At 41.0% G+C, this 17,654-nt stretch overlaps 1 protein-coding gene across 1 annotated transcript in view; it reads left to right on the top strand.

Moving 5' to 3' along the window:
- The window catches only part of LOC119408385 (protocadherin-1), a 204,747-nt gene that overhangs the window by 91,690 nt on the left and 95,403 nt on the right, over window positions 1-17,654 (top strand). Inside the window, exon 4 of the mRNA XM_037675191.1 lies at window positions 7,442-7,661. Coding sequence (XP_037531119.1) covers window positions 7,442-7,661 — 220 coding nt within the window. The remainder of the gene's footprint in view (window positions 1-7,441; window positions 7,662-17,654) is intronic.

The raw sequence follows: 17,654 nt of genomic DNA, 5'->3' as shown, positions 1-17,654 counted from the left end.
TCTGTCGTCTCCTGCAGGAGCCGCAGCAGCTGGAGGAAGAGGAGGAGGCCACTAGTACTCCTTATCAGCCCAAAGCCCACGTTCAGGTCCGGTTCTCCTCCTCTTATCTCCTTTACTTCTGCATCGATGGGTTGGATGATGCGCTCGTGGCCTCGATGATGATGAAGGTCATAAATTACAGATTCAAGGAAAAACTCTTCATCATGAGCGCTTGTTTTACATAAACATGATTCTACCTGCCTTTATTCACCAGAGGAGGTTTTATTAGAGGAAGTTTCTGGCTTCATTAACGGTTTGTTGTAGCGGAGGAATGCCAGTACGAAGCAATTTACTTTGAATAATTAATTATTGACCTTCATCGCAGTAAAAATGACCTCATCAGGTTCATTATTTACATCTGAGGAGGGGCTGAGGGAATATAAACAGGAAGCTAATGAACAAGTAAACAGGAATGGAAATGAGAGATTCTGCTGGACTGCTGAAGGGAACCAGAACTCCCAGCATCCACCAAGTTCCCTGAACCCCAACAGGAAAAAACAGAAGAGAGCTTTTATTTTGAAACTCCAGGTTCAAACCTCTTCCTGTTTGTTCTTTTTGTTTTTTTCCCCCTCTGATGTATTTACCCTGAAAATCAGAGGAAGCTGTCGTAGAAGTCAGGGACCAGAACCTTCTGGGCTCAGATACAATGGAAGTTAATGGGAGTTTGTGCGTGTGACCTCTGACCTCTGAAGATAGCTACAGGGGGGGAGACAGGCTGGGCGACAAAAACACAAATATTGATGAAGAGGAAACAAGAAGTTTGTAAAATGTTTCAACTCTGACTGATGGTTCTGCTGTGAGGTCTGAGCTGGCGATCCAAACGGGACTGGTTTCTGCTGAACACCAGTGGCTTGTTGTTTTTATCCACTCTTGTTCACGCTGTTCCATGTCCTGCTTCCAAACATCAGAGGAGGAACAGGTTTGGGTTGTCCTTTTCATAGAAGATGTGAACTGAAACAGAACAAAAGAAATAATAAAGTCCTTCAGTGGCTCTGCGGTGACGGACAGATTTAAATCAACCTTCAGTTAACTCCTCTCTCATATGAGCTGACCTGTTAGTTGTTCTCCTCAAACTTCAACCTCTTCTCCTTCAGGTTCTGCTCCTCACCCGTTGGATCCATCGTTCCCAACAGAACTTTCTTTCTTTTTGTTCTGGTGTTTCAGGCAGTGCCTCCCATCAAAGGTCGTTAAAAAAAAAATCTTTAAAGTTTCTTTATCGGGAACTGCAGTGTTCTCCAGCTGGTGTTCAGACCTGATGTTAAACAGAAACTGGGGCAGCAGGAAAACGCTGACGCTGGCGGCCATGTTGGGTCCACGTGGCGGCCATCTGTGAGGACGAGGACATCTGGTTAAAGATAAGGGCGGAGTGAAGGGTGGTTGGTGCGTTTTCCTCCCCTCTGATCTGCTCCACTTTCTCATCGGGCAACCTGCTGAGGCAGCATTTCTATTTCCAGAAATCCAACACACAAACACACAAGCCGAGGTGCAGAAAGGGCACCAAACAACGCGCCGGAGGTTGTTTGTTGCGTTTAGCTGCTGCAGGTGACAGACAGGTAGACAAGTCGCTGCGTAAATATAGAAATGATTTATTTCCTCGTGCTCACTCAGCAGAAACAACAGAGGCAGTTAGGAGGAGGAAGCAGTTATTAATAACTCAAAGAGCCGCGCTCTGCTCCCTGAAACGCACCTGATTAACGGCGAGGCCGGCTATCAGTTCCACTCCAACGTTTGGACAAATATCAGATTTATTTGTGCCGGGAATCCTCAAACTGAGAAAACTATAAAAAATAGAGAAATTGCAGTTCCTGCAAAAAATTCAGTGCGAACGCTTATTGTTGAATGATTTCTGCTGAAAGCTGCTGAAGAAGCTGAAAACCGGCTGAAGAGGTTCCATCGCTGAACTGTTGATGCAAGTTGAATTGAAAAGCTAAAAAATAAAAGCAGAAAACAAAAGAAAAACTGCAGAAATGTGTAGAAAAAGCTGAACAGAGCAGAAATGAGCAGTTGAAAGAGAGAGGCTGAAAAAAAAAATAATAATTGAGAGGAGCTAAAAAAGAAGATGAAATTAGTTTAAAAAAATAATGGTGAAAAAAAGCAACAACCAAAAAATATTAAATTAGCATAAAGAAGTGGCACAGAGCATAAACAGTTAAAATGATGAGAAAGAAGTACAAAAGGCAGAATAAGAAAAAGGAAATAGTTGACAAAAGGCTCCAATTAGCAGAAAATTTCAGAAAATGCAGCTGAAATCATCAAAGAGAAGTTTGGAAAAAACAAAACAGAAAAGCTACAATTAGAAGAAAATGTGATTAATTAACAATAAAAAAATAGATTTGCCTTAAATTTGAATGAAAGGTGATTAAATGTGCTGCTGCGACTGACTCGTTAGTTTTTATGGTTTACGTAGGTCTTGAATTTAAATGGAACAGGTTAGAAACCCTGCACAGAAGTCCCTCGATGATCGCGGGGGTTACGTTCCACACACCACCGCAATAGGTGAAAAACAACAAAGTAGGAACGCTATATTTATTTTAGTATTTATATGTTTTAAGGCTTTAGAAACCCTTCCCACACTCCTGCAATGTTCTAAACTGTTAAACCTACATAATTTTAACAACATGCGTATATGTACTGTACAGCACTGCAAAATTGTATATGGCCACTCACCAGCTCTACAGACCAGCAGCTCGGTTCTGGTTCTGCAGACGTACCCTGCAGCTACGAAGCTCATCGCTCCGTCCAGGTCCATGTGCACGTGGATAATTGAGCTTCAGGATTATTTGTGACTTTCCTGCCAGTTCTGTGAGCTTAACAGATCGATCGTTACTTCTGACTTCTCGTCGCTAAACTTTCCCTCCATTTCAGCAGAAAGCAGCGGCCGGAAGCACTGTTGGCTTCTGGGTAGTGTAGTTCTTTTGACTTGCATTACAGTATAGGCTTATTGAAAGAAAACTACAAACTATTTTTTTTTTTTTTAAACTTTTTATACCGTACCATCCCAATCACGTGAGTAATATTAAAGTTGACAATCGTGTAGTGTACAATCTTACATTGAAAAACCGTGACAGAGCGAGTTTGTGAAAGTCGAACCGCAAAGTAGTATTAGCATTAGGACTAATGTATTAGCATTAAATAATAATAATAATAATATTAATAATAAAACTATGAAAGAAGAAATGATCAAACTACATCAATTATTCTGCTTTTATCCATTTTTAACTGTTTATATCTATTTTATCCATACAATACAAATATGATATAAGGATGACCTCAGACCTTATTTGGTGTTTTTGACCCACAGTGGGGTCTCAGACCAGACCTTGGGACTCATCGATGTGGTAGACTTTCAGGGGACCACTTCAGTTCTTTAACTGTTTCCTGGTTCTGGTTGGATCATGGTCGTTAGAACAATGTTTATTGGATCTTTTGTTAGTTTCAGAGTTTCTTGACTCAGGTGAGGCTCTGGAGTGAGGTCAGAGGCTGTGATTGGTCCGTTTGTAAACATGTCCCGATTGGTCCAAGATGCTATGAAAAGTGTTAGCCGAAGAAGCAGCAGCTAAAAATAATCCTCTTGTGGTCGAGGTAAGGAGTTGAAGGAAGGCCCATTTGTTTTGTGGTTCTGGTAAAAACAGCATGAAGTAACTGAGATGTTTGTGTTTGTGCTGCAGAACTCGGTACCTGCTCCGGGTCACACCAACACAATGTTAAAAAGGAGAGAAGTGACTGAAACACCTCGGTTATGTAACGTTTGGTTTTCTGCCAGGGTAAAAAAAACCACAGTGACCTCTGCGAGCACGTCTGGGTTTAGCGGTTCTTCTGGGAGAGAAGACAGGAAGTGAGCCGATCTGCAGCGAGTCCGGTCATTTCTGAGAGTTTGGACCTGTCGCTTGAAGCCTCCGGTTCTGGGCTTTTTGATGCTTTGACAGCCCTTTGTGACCAAACGGGTCAAAGGGCAGCTCTGCTGAGGTTTTAAACTTTTGCACATTTTCCATCACTTTGACACAGTTTTAGCTGCAGACGACTCACCGGGTATTTTTAAATCCCTTCTACTTCCAGCAGATCCTGTGAAAGCGGTCAGAACGCAGCAGATAAAAATGAACCATCAGCAGTTTCAGAACCAGAATCTTGAGTTTTACAGGCTGAAATTTGAATAACTAATGTAGCTGGTGAAACATAAAGTTTATGAACGAAAAGGAGCCCAGAGGGAAGAGCTGCTGGCTTTACTGGGTTCTCTGGTTCTTGGCCCCGGTATCGCCTGGTTGCCATGGTGATGGAGCATCTGCCCACCCAGTGGTGTGATCTTTATCAACTGGGCTGATTCCGTTTGCTGGTGTGTGTGCATGTGTAACGTTTGACCGTGCACTGTTTGCCTTTGAGTCAGGACACTTTACCTGGCAGCCCTCTTTGTCTTTGACAACTAGTGTGTGTGTGTGCACGTGTGTGTGGAGCATCCCTGCAGCGCTACATGGAGGCTAATTGTGCTTTAATTACCCAACCAAGTCGAACAGTTACTTTCCACCCACAGAAAACACACAGTGTGTGTGTGTGTGTGTGTGTGTGTGTGTGTGTGTGTGTTCACCCTTGAATATCAGAGTCAGAGTCAGAGTCAGAGTTTCTTTATTGTCATTCGCACCTCATGTGGTACATGTGGTGGAGCGAAATTATGTACACAGGGTCCCAGTTACATCCAACAATAAAATGTATAAGAAAAACAGTAATAACATCTAAGATATGAACTAAGAAAAACATCAACTAAATATACACTAAGCACTCATAACATAAAACATTGAACATCAGCACAAACATGAACATGAGTCTGTGAGCAGATGTGCACACATGAACACATCAACATTGAAACAGATCAGCAGCAACATGAAACAGATCAGCAGCAACATGATATGGTTTTTCACAGTGATTATTCTAGTTAGAGATTCATGAGTCTAACAGCCTCAGGGTAGAAGCTGTTCCTCAGTCTAGTGGTTCTACACTTAATGCTCCTTAACCTTCTTCCTGAGGGGAGTGGGGCAAAAAGTGTGTGTGCTGGGTGGGTGGGGTCCTTCATGATGCAGGTGGCCCTCTTCCTGCATCTGGAGGTGTAGATGTCTGTGATGGTGGGGAGACTGATTCCAACAGATTTCTGTGCAGCCTTCACCACTCTCTGCAAAGCTTTTCTTTCTGCAGCTGTGCAGCCTCCATGCCACACATTGATGCTCGAGCACAGGATGCTCTCCACTGCACACCTGTAGAAGGAGGTGAGGACTGAGCTTCCCAGACCAGCTCGCCTCAGCCGTCTGAGGAAGTAGAGTCTCTGATGAGCTTTCTTGATCAGGCTGGTGGTGTTGTTGCTCCAGCTGAGGTTGTCATTCATGTGTACACCCAAGTACTTGTAGCTGGAGACCACTTCCACCGCAGATCCTCTTATGTTCAGGGGGGTGTAGGTGTTTTTGTTCCTTCTGAAGTCCACAATCATCTCCTTTGTCTTCTTCACATTGATGTGAAGGTTATTCTCTCTGCACCAGCTCTCCAGGTGTTCCACCTCTTGCCTGTAGCTGGACTCATCATTGTTTGTGATGCATCCCACCACCGCTGTATCATCTGCAAACTTTACAATGTGACAGCCTATCTCATGTAATATCTCATGTAACAAACACACACAAAACACACACTTTGTGCACAACTAGGAAAATAAAAATCTAGGAACAAGAGATTATTTTTGTTTGTTTCCCAGTTTACAGATTTGAGCTTTGTTCAGAAGAAACTAAAATAATTCAAAATTAAAGTTTTTTTTTTTTTTGTTTAATTAAAGTTAAAACTTTGAATTAAAATAACATTTTAAACAAAAAAACATGACATCAGATTTATTTATCAAACTTGGTCTGAAAATATTTTTTTAAATTTATTCTGAGCATTTCAACTTTAAACTCCAAACTGCAGAACATAACTTATAATCCTCCGTTGTGAAAATAATAACTAAATGACCTTTTTGAACTTTAGTACACAGCTATATTTAATATATTTAATAACTGTGATCTTCAGTGTTGGGAGGCAGAGGAATGGATCGTTGTTCTGACCCATCAGGAGCTTCTTCTCATGTTTGTTGGTTATAAATTCATAAATATCTTATTTTACTGAACACATCTTCTCTGCAGCACATGAAGCTTTATTCATCTTCATCTCATGTCTTTTGATCAGCTGTGTTTTAAAGTTTAGTTACTTTGAATTTGATATTTTCTGCTTGAGAGTCGCCTGTGGGGTCAAAGGTCACCCAGCTGGGATTTCTGATCTTAAAATGAGCTTTGCCTTAGATTAAAATTAGTCATGATTTGTTTAACAATACATATTTAATTGAATAATTTATTACATTTTGGTTTAAATCTGTAATGAAAATAGTTTGTTCATTGCTGTTTGCACCTTTGGGAAAAAAAAAGATCTAAAACTTGAGAATAGAACCTGCAGCTAATAAACCCGTTTAAATGTCAGCTGACCTGCTGGTATCGAACAGCCGGAACCGACCCGATGGAGCAGAACCATAAACCGACAGCGCTTTAGAGCTCGTCAATTCTCTTAAAGTGATCGATGTCACCGGGTGCTGCTGAGGTCAACGTCTTTATTGGACCGGGTCTAAAAGACAACATTGTAAAGAGACAAAACAGTCAATTATCCGTCCAAGAACTGTCTTCATACAGTGACATCATCTGTCCAATACCTGTCCTAATTTAGTGACTTCATCTGACCAATAGCTGTTTTCATATGGTGACATCATTTGTCCAACAACTGTCCTTGTACAGTGACATCATCCTTCTATTACCTGTCCTCGTATAGACACATCATCTGTCCAGTAACTGTCCTCATGTAGAGGGATGAGCCTGGTCCGATCTGCACAATCTGTCTAAAACTCTGGATCAAACTCTGAAGTTCCTCAAACTGTGTCTCATAAATGATAAAATGTTTTGTCATCTGATGCTTTGATGCTTTCAAGGGCCTTCTCCTACTCCGCTCCTGTTTCCTTGGAATATCTTACAAAAAGATTTGAAGCCTTTGACCTTGACCTTGACCTCTTTAAGTGGCTTTCAGAATCTGTTGGACTCCTGGCAGGGACCAATGCATGTTCCTGTTTTTAGTTTTCTACATTCGCCTTAGAATCTAGCTGTTTTTTGTTACTTTTCTTTTTTTACCCATCTTATTTGTAAAAATAATAATAAAAAAAATTGAATGACTTTTTATAACTGTCTATTGTTGTCGCTGTTGTCCATTGTTGTCATCATTCTTTGTTGAAATCAGGTCTCTTGTAAGTGAGTCCTCGAGGCTCAATGGGATTTACCTGTCTAAATAAATAAATAAAGGTTATGAGTTGAACTTAATTTTTTTGTAAAATAAATCAATCCTCTCTGTCTGTTTCCAGCTGCCCCACCGACGGGTCACCTTCTCCACCTCCAACCAGGCCCAGGATCTGCAGGATGCCTCCCAACACAGCTACTACGACAGTGGCCTGGAGGAGTCAGAGACCCCCAGCTCCAAGTCGTCGTCGGGGCCGCGGATCGGACCGCTGGCTCTGCCGGAGGACCACTACGAGAGAACCACACCTGACGGCAGCATCGGAGAGATGGAACACCCGGAGAACGGTAAGAGCAGGTGGAGTTTCCCTCCGTTTTCCTTTTTTCACCTCCATCGTCCATCCATCCAGAGAGGAGCAGAGACACAATCACTTCCTGTTTTCATTTACACACTTTACATCACATACACCTAACACCTACATTTAATCAGACTCCCACAATTCCCTGTGCTGTGTATGCCTCCATTACAGAGGCGGGACCTCACAGGCAAACAACACAATCAGCGTGCAACATAATCAGGTCTGATGTTTTTACAAACTAACTTCAGACTTGTAGAAAAATCACACTTACAGTTACAGGGGCTATTCAGTGCAATACAAGAGCTAATGCTAACAGATGCTCAGTACAACACAGGAGCTAATGCTAACAGATGCTCAGTACAACACAGGAGCTAATGCTAACAGATGCTCAGTACAACACAGGAGCTAATGCTAACAGATGCTCAGTACAACACAGAAGCTAATGCTAATATACATTCAATACAACGCTGAAGCTAATGCTATCAGATGTTCAATACAACACAGAAGCTAATGCTAATATATATTCAATACACTGCTAAAGCTAATGCTAACAGACACTCAACACAACACAGGATCTAAGGCCAACACTCAGTACAACACAGGCGCTAATGCCAACAGACACTTAACAGGGGACACATGCTATTTCTAACCAAAAACAATAAATCTGACAGAAATATTGACATTAGATGCCTCATTGAAAACATTTTTTTGTTTGTTTGTTTGTTTTAATTTGAATGTTTCAGAAGTTGGAACAAAGTATTGTGTGACTCAATGCTATGGATTGTTGAGCATGTTATCAACAGACGTTCATTTTTTTAAATCCTAATGTAGAAAATTAAAATTAGTGTTTCACAGTTTTAATAACCAGGTAATTTTATCTGTTTGACAGAGGAGAAATAAAAATAAATGTTGCTCATAACGTCCCTGAAAAATCACCTGTTGTGTATTTCAAGTCAGGTTAGAAGAGAACATTTTTCTGTTTGTGTCGCATGTCATTATTTTGTTAAAACCTCTAAACTTTAATAAACAGCTCAAATTTAAATAAACACTCAATATATTATTCGGACAATAATAGTGTTTACTTTTGGACAATCTTCCAAACAATCAGTTTGAGTAGAACCTCCTGGTGTTCTGTAACTTTAAAGAAGCCAAACCCGTCATGTCTTTTTTCTTTTTAGTTCAGTTTTTATTCAGTCATTTTTCAAAACACTTTTTTTTTTTTTAGCTTTCAGGCGTCTTCTCACTCAGGCCTGTTAGAGATGATCCAGTCAGACATTTATGTGACTTTGTGATAATCCGGCAGCTTTTATTTATTTTTATTTGTGTAGATTTCTGTCTTAATTTATGTTTTCATAACCAAATAGTTTGTTCTGCTTTCATTGTTTTATTTTGATTAAATATAACTTTACATTTTGTTTTGTTTGTAACAGTACTTCTGTTTCTAATTATTTATGTTAAAGCCTCCTTAAAATAAATTATTAGGTTGAATTAAAACTCAAAGCCGGTCCACCTGCTTGTCTTTCTGGATAACAGAGTTTCTATATGTCCCCTCATGAAGGGAGGTTTATTCACTGTCGATTCATCCAGAAACTGTAGCTGTTCTTCCACACATCCATGTATTTAAACATCTGCAGGCTTCCAGCTCTGCTGCATGTTTCATAAGTCTCATTTAAATCTTTAAAGAACAAACGCATAAAGCATCTCATGCATAAAAAGCTGAGTTTAGACAAATTAAGAAGAGAAATGCATTGTTATGTCTGCAGAAAGCTGGGGGATGAAGTCAGAAGATGTTGAGCCTCAAATCTTTACGTTCAGATAATGATGCACTCAAGAGTTTCAGCTCGCTGTCCCTGAACAAGGAATAGTGTTTCATTTACCTGCGTTATGGAGCCGTATTAAACAGACGTGTCGGAAATAATTTGCCAATTTTACCTTCTTGGTGTCACAGTTTATTGTTCTGCTCTGCAGCGCCTCGTTAACATGTACGGTAATAACCGGAGTGAGGGGAAAATGTTGAGGCAGGCCGGTGGATAAAGGCCGAGGACAGAGTTTAAATGTCACGTCTGTCTTTGGACTTGTTCTGTGAGGGTGAGTTGACGGACCCGGTCCGAAGTCCTCGGGTCACACATTAACCATCTGTAAACAGAACCGTTCTAGCTGCAGGTCTGCCGAGCAGGAGGTCCCTCTCAGCCAGGGAGAAGGTCAGGGTTGTGATGAGGCCATCTTGGTTCAGCCTTGGCCTTTGATGATCAGACATGTTTTAGCTGGAGCTGCTTTCCCAAGGAACAGTGTGTGAGGTGTGAGTGTCCAGATTACAGCGTGTATTCTTGAGGATTAACACTCTGCCTCAGATACACTTTCCTCCTTCGCTCTTCCTCTCTGAACAGTCGAGTCGTGCTCCATTTTCTGTTTATTCTGTCAAAGAAAATCCATCTTTATAATTCGTCTGAACAGCGTTTGCAGCACAGAAACGTTCGCCTTAACCACTTCTCAGAATACGCGTTTAAGATTCTCCCGCAACGTGTTTTAAAGAAACATCAGATGGTTTCAGTGTGAACACATAACTCAGAAAAATACTTCCTGTTTATTACCATATTTTTCACCATATAAGTCGCACCTTTTTGCATAAATGTACAAGTCCTGCGACTTATACACCGAATCAACTAATATACGTTTCCCCCCCCAAATTTATAACTCAATTTTTGGCTGAGATCTGACGATTTCATTAATTCTGACATGAAAAATATTAAACATTACAATTTTCAGCCACTAGAGGGCCCTCGAGCATTATGGCAAGCCAAGTGTCTCATTAATAGGTAAAAGTGGCTATTAATGGAACACATGGCTTGCCATACAAAGCCAACTTCGTCTCGCTCCGTAACTCCTGGAGCAAACGTCAAACCAGCTTCACCGCACCACCCAGGCGAAATGCAGCTGGTTTGACCGTCATAGTGCATTTATTAAGGAAAAGTTCAACTGAGACACACCTTTGCTATAAAGTCGAGCAAACAAATAATTGTTTTTAAGTGTTGATCTTAAATTCTTGTTAAAGTCCTCCCGTGCACACCCCCACGGCCGTCATTTAGCTGCCAATCGATTTGTGGCACAACACCAGCCACGTTTTCGGGTGGTCAGCGGTGACGCATAATAGATGCGACTTATACGACGAAGCGACTTATTTATGTTTTTTCCACATTATTAGACATATTCGGACTGATGCGACTTGTACGGCGGAAAGTACGGTAGTTTCTACAAAACAACTAAACAAACAAAAAAAACTAAATTCAATAAAACTGTGTGGAAAGGTGTAACAGATCTAATAAGTATAACTACAGCAACAGGTTTTTTTTTTTTTAGCACATCTTGTTTATTTTGAATAAAATGAAATTATTCAAACATAACACTTTTAAATGTTAGTTTTCGTTTCTCCTGTAAAAATGTTTTTTGTTTTTTTTTTTTTTTTGTGACTGTTGGTTAAAGCTCAGTTTAAACTGATCACTTTAAGCCTGTTTTTCATTTATAGAAAGATAAATTCAGGATCCGACTGAGCCGTGACTCAACACTGTGAGAAAAAAACTGAATTTCCTGTAAAGTCTCACCAAATCGGTGCATTTCTGTAGATAACTGCAAATCAGTGTCCATGTTCCTGTGGATTGGGTGCTTTTATTTGTGTCAATATTTATTCTCTTTTGTCTGCTTTTGGGTGTCTCTTCAAAATCTTGACCACATAAGATTAAAAACTCTTAAGACTGACGTGATGAACCCCAACATTTGGAGACAAACTGAGACATTTTCGAGGCATTTTGAAGTTATTTTGGAGACTCTGGATACTTTTGTTCATATCATTTCCAACATTCTCATCCCAGAAATCCAACTTCTTGGTCCAGTTTGACTAAGGCTCAGATCTGTACCCACCCCTGATCTTCCTGATCTGAGCAGAACTTTAAAACAGCTTCATCTTGTTGTGTCAAAAGTTATTTTGGACCTAAAGTAGCTGAGAAGAACTGGTTCCGTTACCACTGGACCAGCTCAGACTGGATCTTTGTCTCTTTTCGTGCAACAGATGTTATATTTATTTGTTGTGTAGGTTAAAACAATAATCAGCTTATGTTGTTGAAAGGTTTTTATGAGTCTACAGCAACATATCTGTTTGTCAGCTGCTCGGATGTTCTGGGATGTGTTTCCTGGTCTGTGCTGATCCAGATCCTCTCCTCTTCACCTGCTGTCAGGTTCTCTCTGGTACCAAATGTCGTGCTTCAGGTGAAATCACAGAACTGAAAAGTCAGGAAGCTGGATGGGTATGAGACGTATGTGTGCTTTGCAGGAATAGAAAATGTTGGCGTTTAACTCTGATGATAATCGCAACAATCAGCAGCACAATTAGGTTCCTGCCTGGGCCCGGCTCGGCCCGGTTAGCTCACCTCGTGGCGTTGGTTTAAGGAGGCTATTTTGTTGCTTCCTGTTGTTTTCCTCAGCTGAAGACGGTATCGATCTGTCAGCTGTGTGAGCGATTGCTGATTGTTCACATCTGAACTGCTTCAGACACTCTGATGAAGAGCCGCAGGAACAAACCAAGTGGCCTAAAACTCATTTTCTGTCTAATCCGGTAAACGCCGGGATTATTGTATCACTCCTTATTGACCCTGACATCCTGCACACAAGCAGGCACATTGTCACCCATGTGTTCAGGTTGTGTTCGCAAGAGCAGCCAGATGTTCTTAATGCATCCTGGTTGCTTCTCCTCGTGGATTATCTGCATAGATTATATTCCGGACATAATCCGTGTATAAACTGGGAGCATTTGAAACGTAGCACAGCGCTCCTCCAGATTTAGATTCAGGACCAACTGTTCCATTAACAGAAGCTTCATCTGCTGCTCAAAGTGTCTCATCAGCAGGAAGCGCAGGACATCTCTGATATTGCTTCAAAATAAAAGCACTGCATGCAGGGTTTGTTACACCTGCACATTATTCTTTCAGGAACGCCTATCGCCCGCCGTCTTTCAGGCCACAGATTTAATCTGAGATCATCTCACGAGGGAGTTGTTGCCAATTTGGTGTAATCTTGAAAATAGTCACGATTGATTTGTAAACACTCAGAATGTGTGTGAGGGATGACTCTGAGCTACTACCACACTAAGCTGTAGCTCAATATCTGTACAAATGAGTTATAATCACTAATGTGTTTAGCTCTGGTGGCCATGTTGAACAAAACGTTTAGCTGTGGGTGATTAACATTTCACTGATGGAGATTATCAATAATCCCAACTTGTTTAATCAAAGACAACTAGACTTTTTTTTTTTTAATACATTTTTATTCTTATTTTATTTAAAGTTTTTTTTTTTTTCTAACTGAACTCCTGAGAAGCAAAACATTAAGTCCAGTTTTCTTCAGCTCAGCTAGCTCACTTCTGCACTCCTTGTGTTTAGGCCTGTCACGATAACTAATTTTGCTCTCAGATATCATTGCAATAAATGATAATATTGTTTGGAATTTGACAATAATTAGTAATTATTGTCAAATTAAAGAAGAAATGTTTAATTTGTTTTGCCTGTAGTACCTTTTTTGACCACTGGATGACCGTATGAGACTGTTTGAACCGAAGGATGGATCGTAAGTGAGCAAGCAGCGTGTCTCTAAGAAAAATGGGAGGGAGGCCCCTTGACGTGAGATGGGCTGTCTCTCCTGTTCTAAAAATGTCGGACGCTCTGTGTGGTTTGAGCTCTTTAGCATAGCATTTTTCACACAAAGCTTTTAATAAAAAAATCAGTCAACAAGTTCAACAAGACGGAGGTTTTTTTCCCCAGAGGTCGGCCTGTTAGCTTAGCTCGTAGTTTAGCTTCTCATCTTAGCTGCTTTTAACCGTTCAAAAACGCAATTTTGGACGGTTAAAATGGATTTTAAAGAGAAAGGGAGGGGTCAGTGAAGATCAACGGAGTTGAACTTTTTGTCATCCATTGTCTTCAGAAGAAAGAGAGAAACACAAAGAAATGATAAAATGAGGTTGATAAGTTTCATTTATCATGCGATTGATTTATTGTTTATCGCAACAGGCCTACTTGTGTTACGTTGCTACGTGATGTGTTTCAGACAGGAACTCTGGGCTTGTTCAAACTGGACCATAGTGCTTTCTGTCATGGATGACAAGAATGACGGTAGCTCAGGCAGCACGACTTTCTCTTCGGCCTGAATAAAAACCTGGATATTCAGCTGTTTTATTTGATGTCTTTAAAGATTTCCCTCTTCAGCAAGAATCTGCGAGCTCAGAGCTGACAGAGAAGGAACTCACACGTTTCACTTTTTAATGAGATTTGACAACTGAAAACGATTCCTGACTCTGAGGGGAGGAACAGCAGCAGGTCCATCATCCAACCTCTGGTCCCCGGCCTCGACCCACTCGGCCGCACGAACAAAACAACAACACAAACCCGATGAAACCACATTCTGTGGTTTGTTCTGCAGAGGAGAGAGATCTCTATCCCTTCTCTTCCTCCTCTCCGCTCTGCAAATGGTCAAGATAATGGACGTTAATTCCATCGGCCCGTCTTCGCTCCACTAATGCACCCACTTCCTGTGTGTGATGGGCAGATGGGAAGAGGAGAACGCAAACTGTGAAGGAGGAAAGGAGGGAGGAGGCGTGTGGGATCTGATCGCATCGCAGGAGGAAGAGATGAAAAAACCCTGTGGATAGATTCAGGACTGAGAGGCTGCTTGAAGGAGGAGACTGCTGCCTGACACTGAAGCTGCTGCATAACAAGACCTGTGTGTGTGTGCATGTGTGCACGTGTCTTTTTATCTGCTGATTGCATCAGGCTGAGAGCTGGAGAAATTGCTGCAAATCTGACGTGCACACTCTCAGAGAGAGAGATGCAGAACATCAGAGGATTTTCTATCTGGGCTCTTAATCAGCCAGCAGTTTGATGTTGGATAAAACCGAGAGCAGAGAGAACGTTCCTCCCGCAGAACGTTCCTCCTGCACAACATTCCTCTATCGGAACGTTAGTCCAGCAGAAGGTTCCTCTTGCAGAGTATTCTGCACAACATGTGTCATGTTCAGCTGGAGTGACGCCAGCCCATTTGAAGCTGCTGCTATGTTGACACACGTGTTCTGCGTTAGTTGGTTCTGGTCTCACAGGGACAGATCACTTTAAATGTGAAGACATTTGAGTCCCCGGGATTAGAACTTTATGTGGACGATTGGGACATGTTAGTTGGGTTATATCTGTTCATCAGCTGCATGGACATCAAGGACTTTAATCCTGTTTAGACCTCCATTTCCTTCTCAGATCATTTATCTTTAGACTGTGTCTTTAGATCAGACCGACTGAACCACTTCCTGTAGGGCAGCAGTCCCTTGTACCAGTGAGGGAAAAGAAGTTCTTCAGCCAAGCTTATGTTTAAACTACTACTCGTGTCTGCAAAGGTTGGCTTGTAGGGGAGCTAGGGTTAGCTTATATGTTAGCTTGAGTTACCTTGTAGGTTAACTATGGTTAGATTTTAGCTTAGCTAGGGTTTGCTTGTAAGTTAGCTAGGACTAGCCATGTATGCTGTGGTGGGCACAGTTCCACTTATCGGCTAACACCTAAAAGCGGAAATCATTTCTCATTTAGGGCATTAGGGTTTTCACTAACTTTGGAAAACGTTAGCAAAATTAGCTTCTGCTAAATTAGGTTTTGCCAACTTTAAGTCCACTATTAGAATTCACAAGATTGTTCCTTTCTGTTGTGGGCGTGTCTCAAAGCATCTGTGAGGAATACTATTGGTTTACTACATATACACGTGACGTGACTGGTCGATAACGCTTCAACTGGAATAAGATGAAGGCGTGTGACGCAGACAGTGACAGTTGTCTTAGCGGTTTAGCATTATCAAAGCTAATTTTTAATTAGCGGAATATAGATTAGCTAAGCTAAATTTTTGATTAGCTGTGCCCACCACTGCTTGTATGTTAAGGTTACATAAGGTAACTAGGTTTAGCTTTTAGAAATTTAGCATTTTCTGTAATTTATTGAAGAAAGGTAAACTTGGAATGATCTGAGCAAAAATCTAAATTAGCAAAACAAAAGCTAAAAGCTAAGATTGACGCCATAAAACTAAAAGCAAAAACTAAAATTAGCACAAAAAATGCTTAAAGTTAATGTTTATTTTTATGACTGCAGTGACTCCAGTGGTCCTGGTCTGACTAGTTGTTAGCTCAGCAGTTCAATGGGGGGCGGCTGTGGATGAGTGGTTAGAGCAGTCATCCTCCATTGCAAGAGCTGGGAGTTCGAGTCCATCAGCAGTCACATGCTGAAGTGTCTCTGGGCAAGACACTGAACCCCTCATTGCTTCTGATGTGTGTCCCATTGGTGTATGAATGTGATAAAGCACTGATTATTCTTTGTATAGATCTAGTAGAGTGCTTTATGAATGGGTAAATGAGGACACAGATTGTGTTGTAAAGCACTTGGACTATCGCTTTAAGGGCTGATGAGTGAGATATATTTAAAATATATACATTTTACAAATTTTGACCACCCAATCAGAGTTTAGACCTTTTGGTTTAAAAGCCTGAGAAGAACCCAAATATGTAAAAAAAAATATATATATATAACACGCTGAACTTTGCTTTTTTGTTGCTTTTAATAACAGAACACTAATTTTATTTACAGCTCCTGAACACATCACGGTGTTCTAAAACGGTAAATGGACTGTACTTATATATCACCTTTCTATCTTATCAAGATACTCAAAGCACTTTACAACACAATCTGTGCCCTCATTTACCCATTCATACAGCACTCTACTAGATCTGTACAAAGAATAATCAGTCCTGTATCACATTCATAAACCAATGGGCCACCCATAGGAGGCAATGAGGGGTTCAATGTTTTGCCATGGGACACTTCAGCTTGTGACTGTTGGTGGAATCAAACCCCCAACTCTTGCACTGGCGGACGACTGTTCTCACCTCTCAGCCACAACGGCCCCTGTTCTATTTATAAAGAAAAAACATTTAAATCCTCACATATTCTGGCGGTCATTCAGAGAGTTGCTTTAATAGGCAGGAACGGCCAAACAGAAGAATTAGTCTTTGTGAAGTTAAAGGGATTGTCTTACTCTGAGGATGGGAGGCCATTTGAAGAGGTCACATTCTTCTCAGCGTAGCAAATTTCCTCCTACCATCTCCATCTCCTCCTCAGGGATCCAAGTTTATATTCGCTGCCTTCTTTTTCCTCCTTCATCAGTTCTCCAGTGGGTGATGATGGGAGGTCAATGGTCCTCCTCCATCCTGTCAGGAAAACTCCCAGGACATAACCGAAGTCTCCTGAAACTGCTGTTATTTTTAGTTTTTCACACATATGTGAAGTCTTCATGTCTTTGAGGTCCCAGCAGCTGGTCTCAACAGGTCTCCAGCCAAATACATTCAGCATGTTGAAATTAATGAAGCACAGAACTTACTGTACAGATACTGGTAGATTTCAGAGTAGAGATCTAAAGACTGGAATTATTTCAGAAGGTGTTGGATTTTTTTTTTTTTTTTTTTTTTTATCCTTGCAGTAATTAAGTGTTGAGGTTCTTTGAGCTGGTTCCAGATGTGTACTTGAGAGGAGATACAAGGAGATTTTTTACAAAGGTTGGGTTTGAGGGAGTGTAGCTGCAAGGAGAAGCTCTCCATTAACTGATCATTCTATGTTCACCTATGGTCATTAACTTTGGGTAGTTACCTAAAGAACAAGACTGTGAGAGAGAACAGAACTTCAGAGAGCTGCTGCCTTTATCCAGGGGTCAAAGGGAAAAAGGTGGCGTACGACCTTAAAAGGTCACTGTTCCATCTGAGGAGTGTAATAATTCAAGTTTAGGAGGTGCTGTAGGTTGGTACTGAAGTTAACCTGGTCTGTGGAGGTTTTATGAGGTAGACACAAATAAGTCCAAGATGAAGCTCCAGAGTCTCGTCCAGGTCTTTCGTGTATCCTTGACCAGGTCTTCTGTGTTAATGATA

The sequence above is a fragment of the Nematolebias whitei genome, chromosome 4, assembly GCF_014905685.2.
Source record: "Nematolebias whitei isolate Nwh7 chromosome 4, NemWhi1, whole genome shotgun sequence".
In the NCBI taxonomy this organism is placed as follows: Eukaryota; Metazoa; Chordata; class Actinopteri; order Cyprinodontiformes; family Rivulidae; genus Nematolebias; species Nematolebias whitei.
The sequence above is the reverse complement of the archived record's forward strand: the minus strand, read 5'-3'. Positions and strand labels throughout refer to the sequence as shown.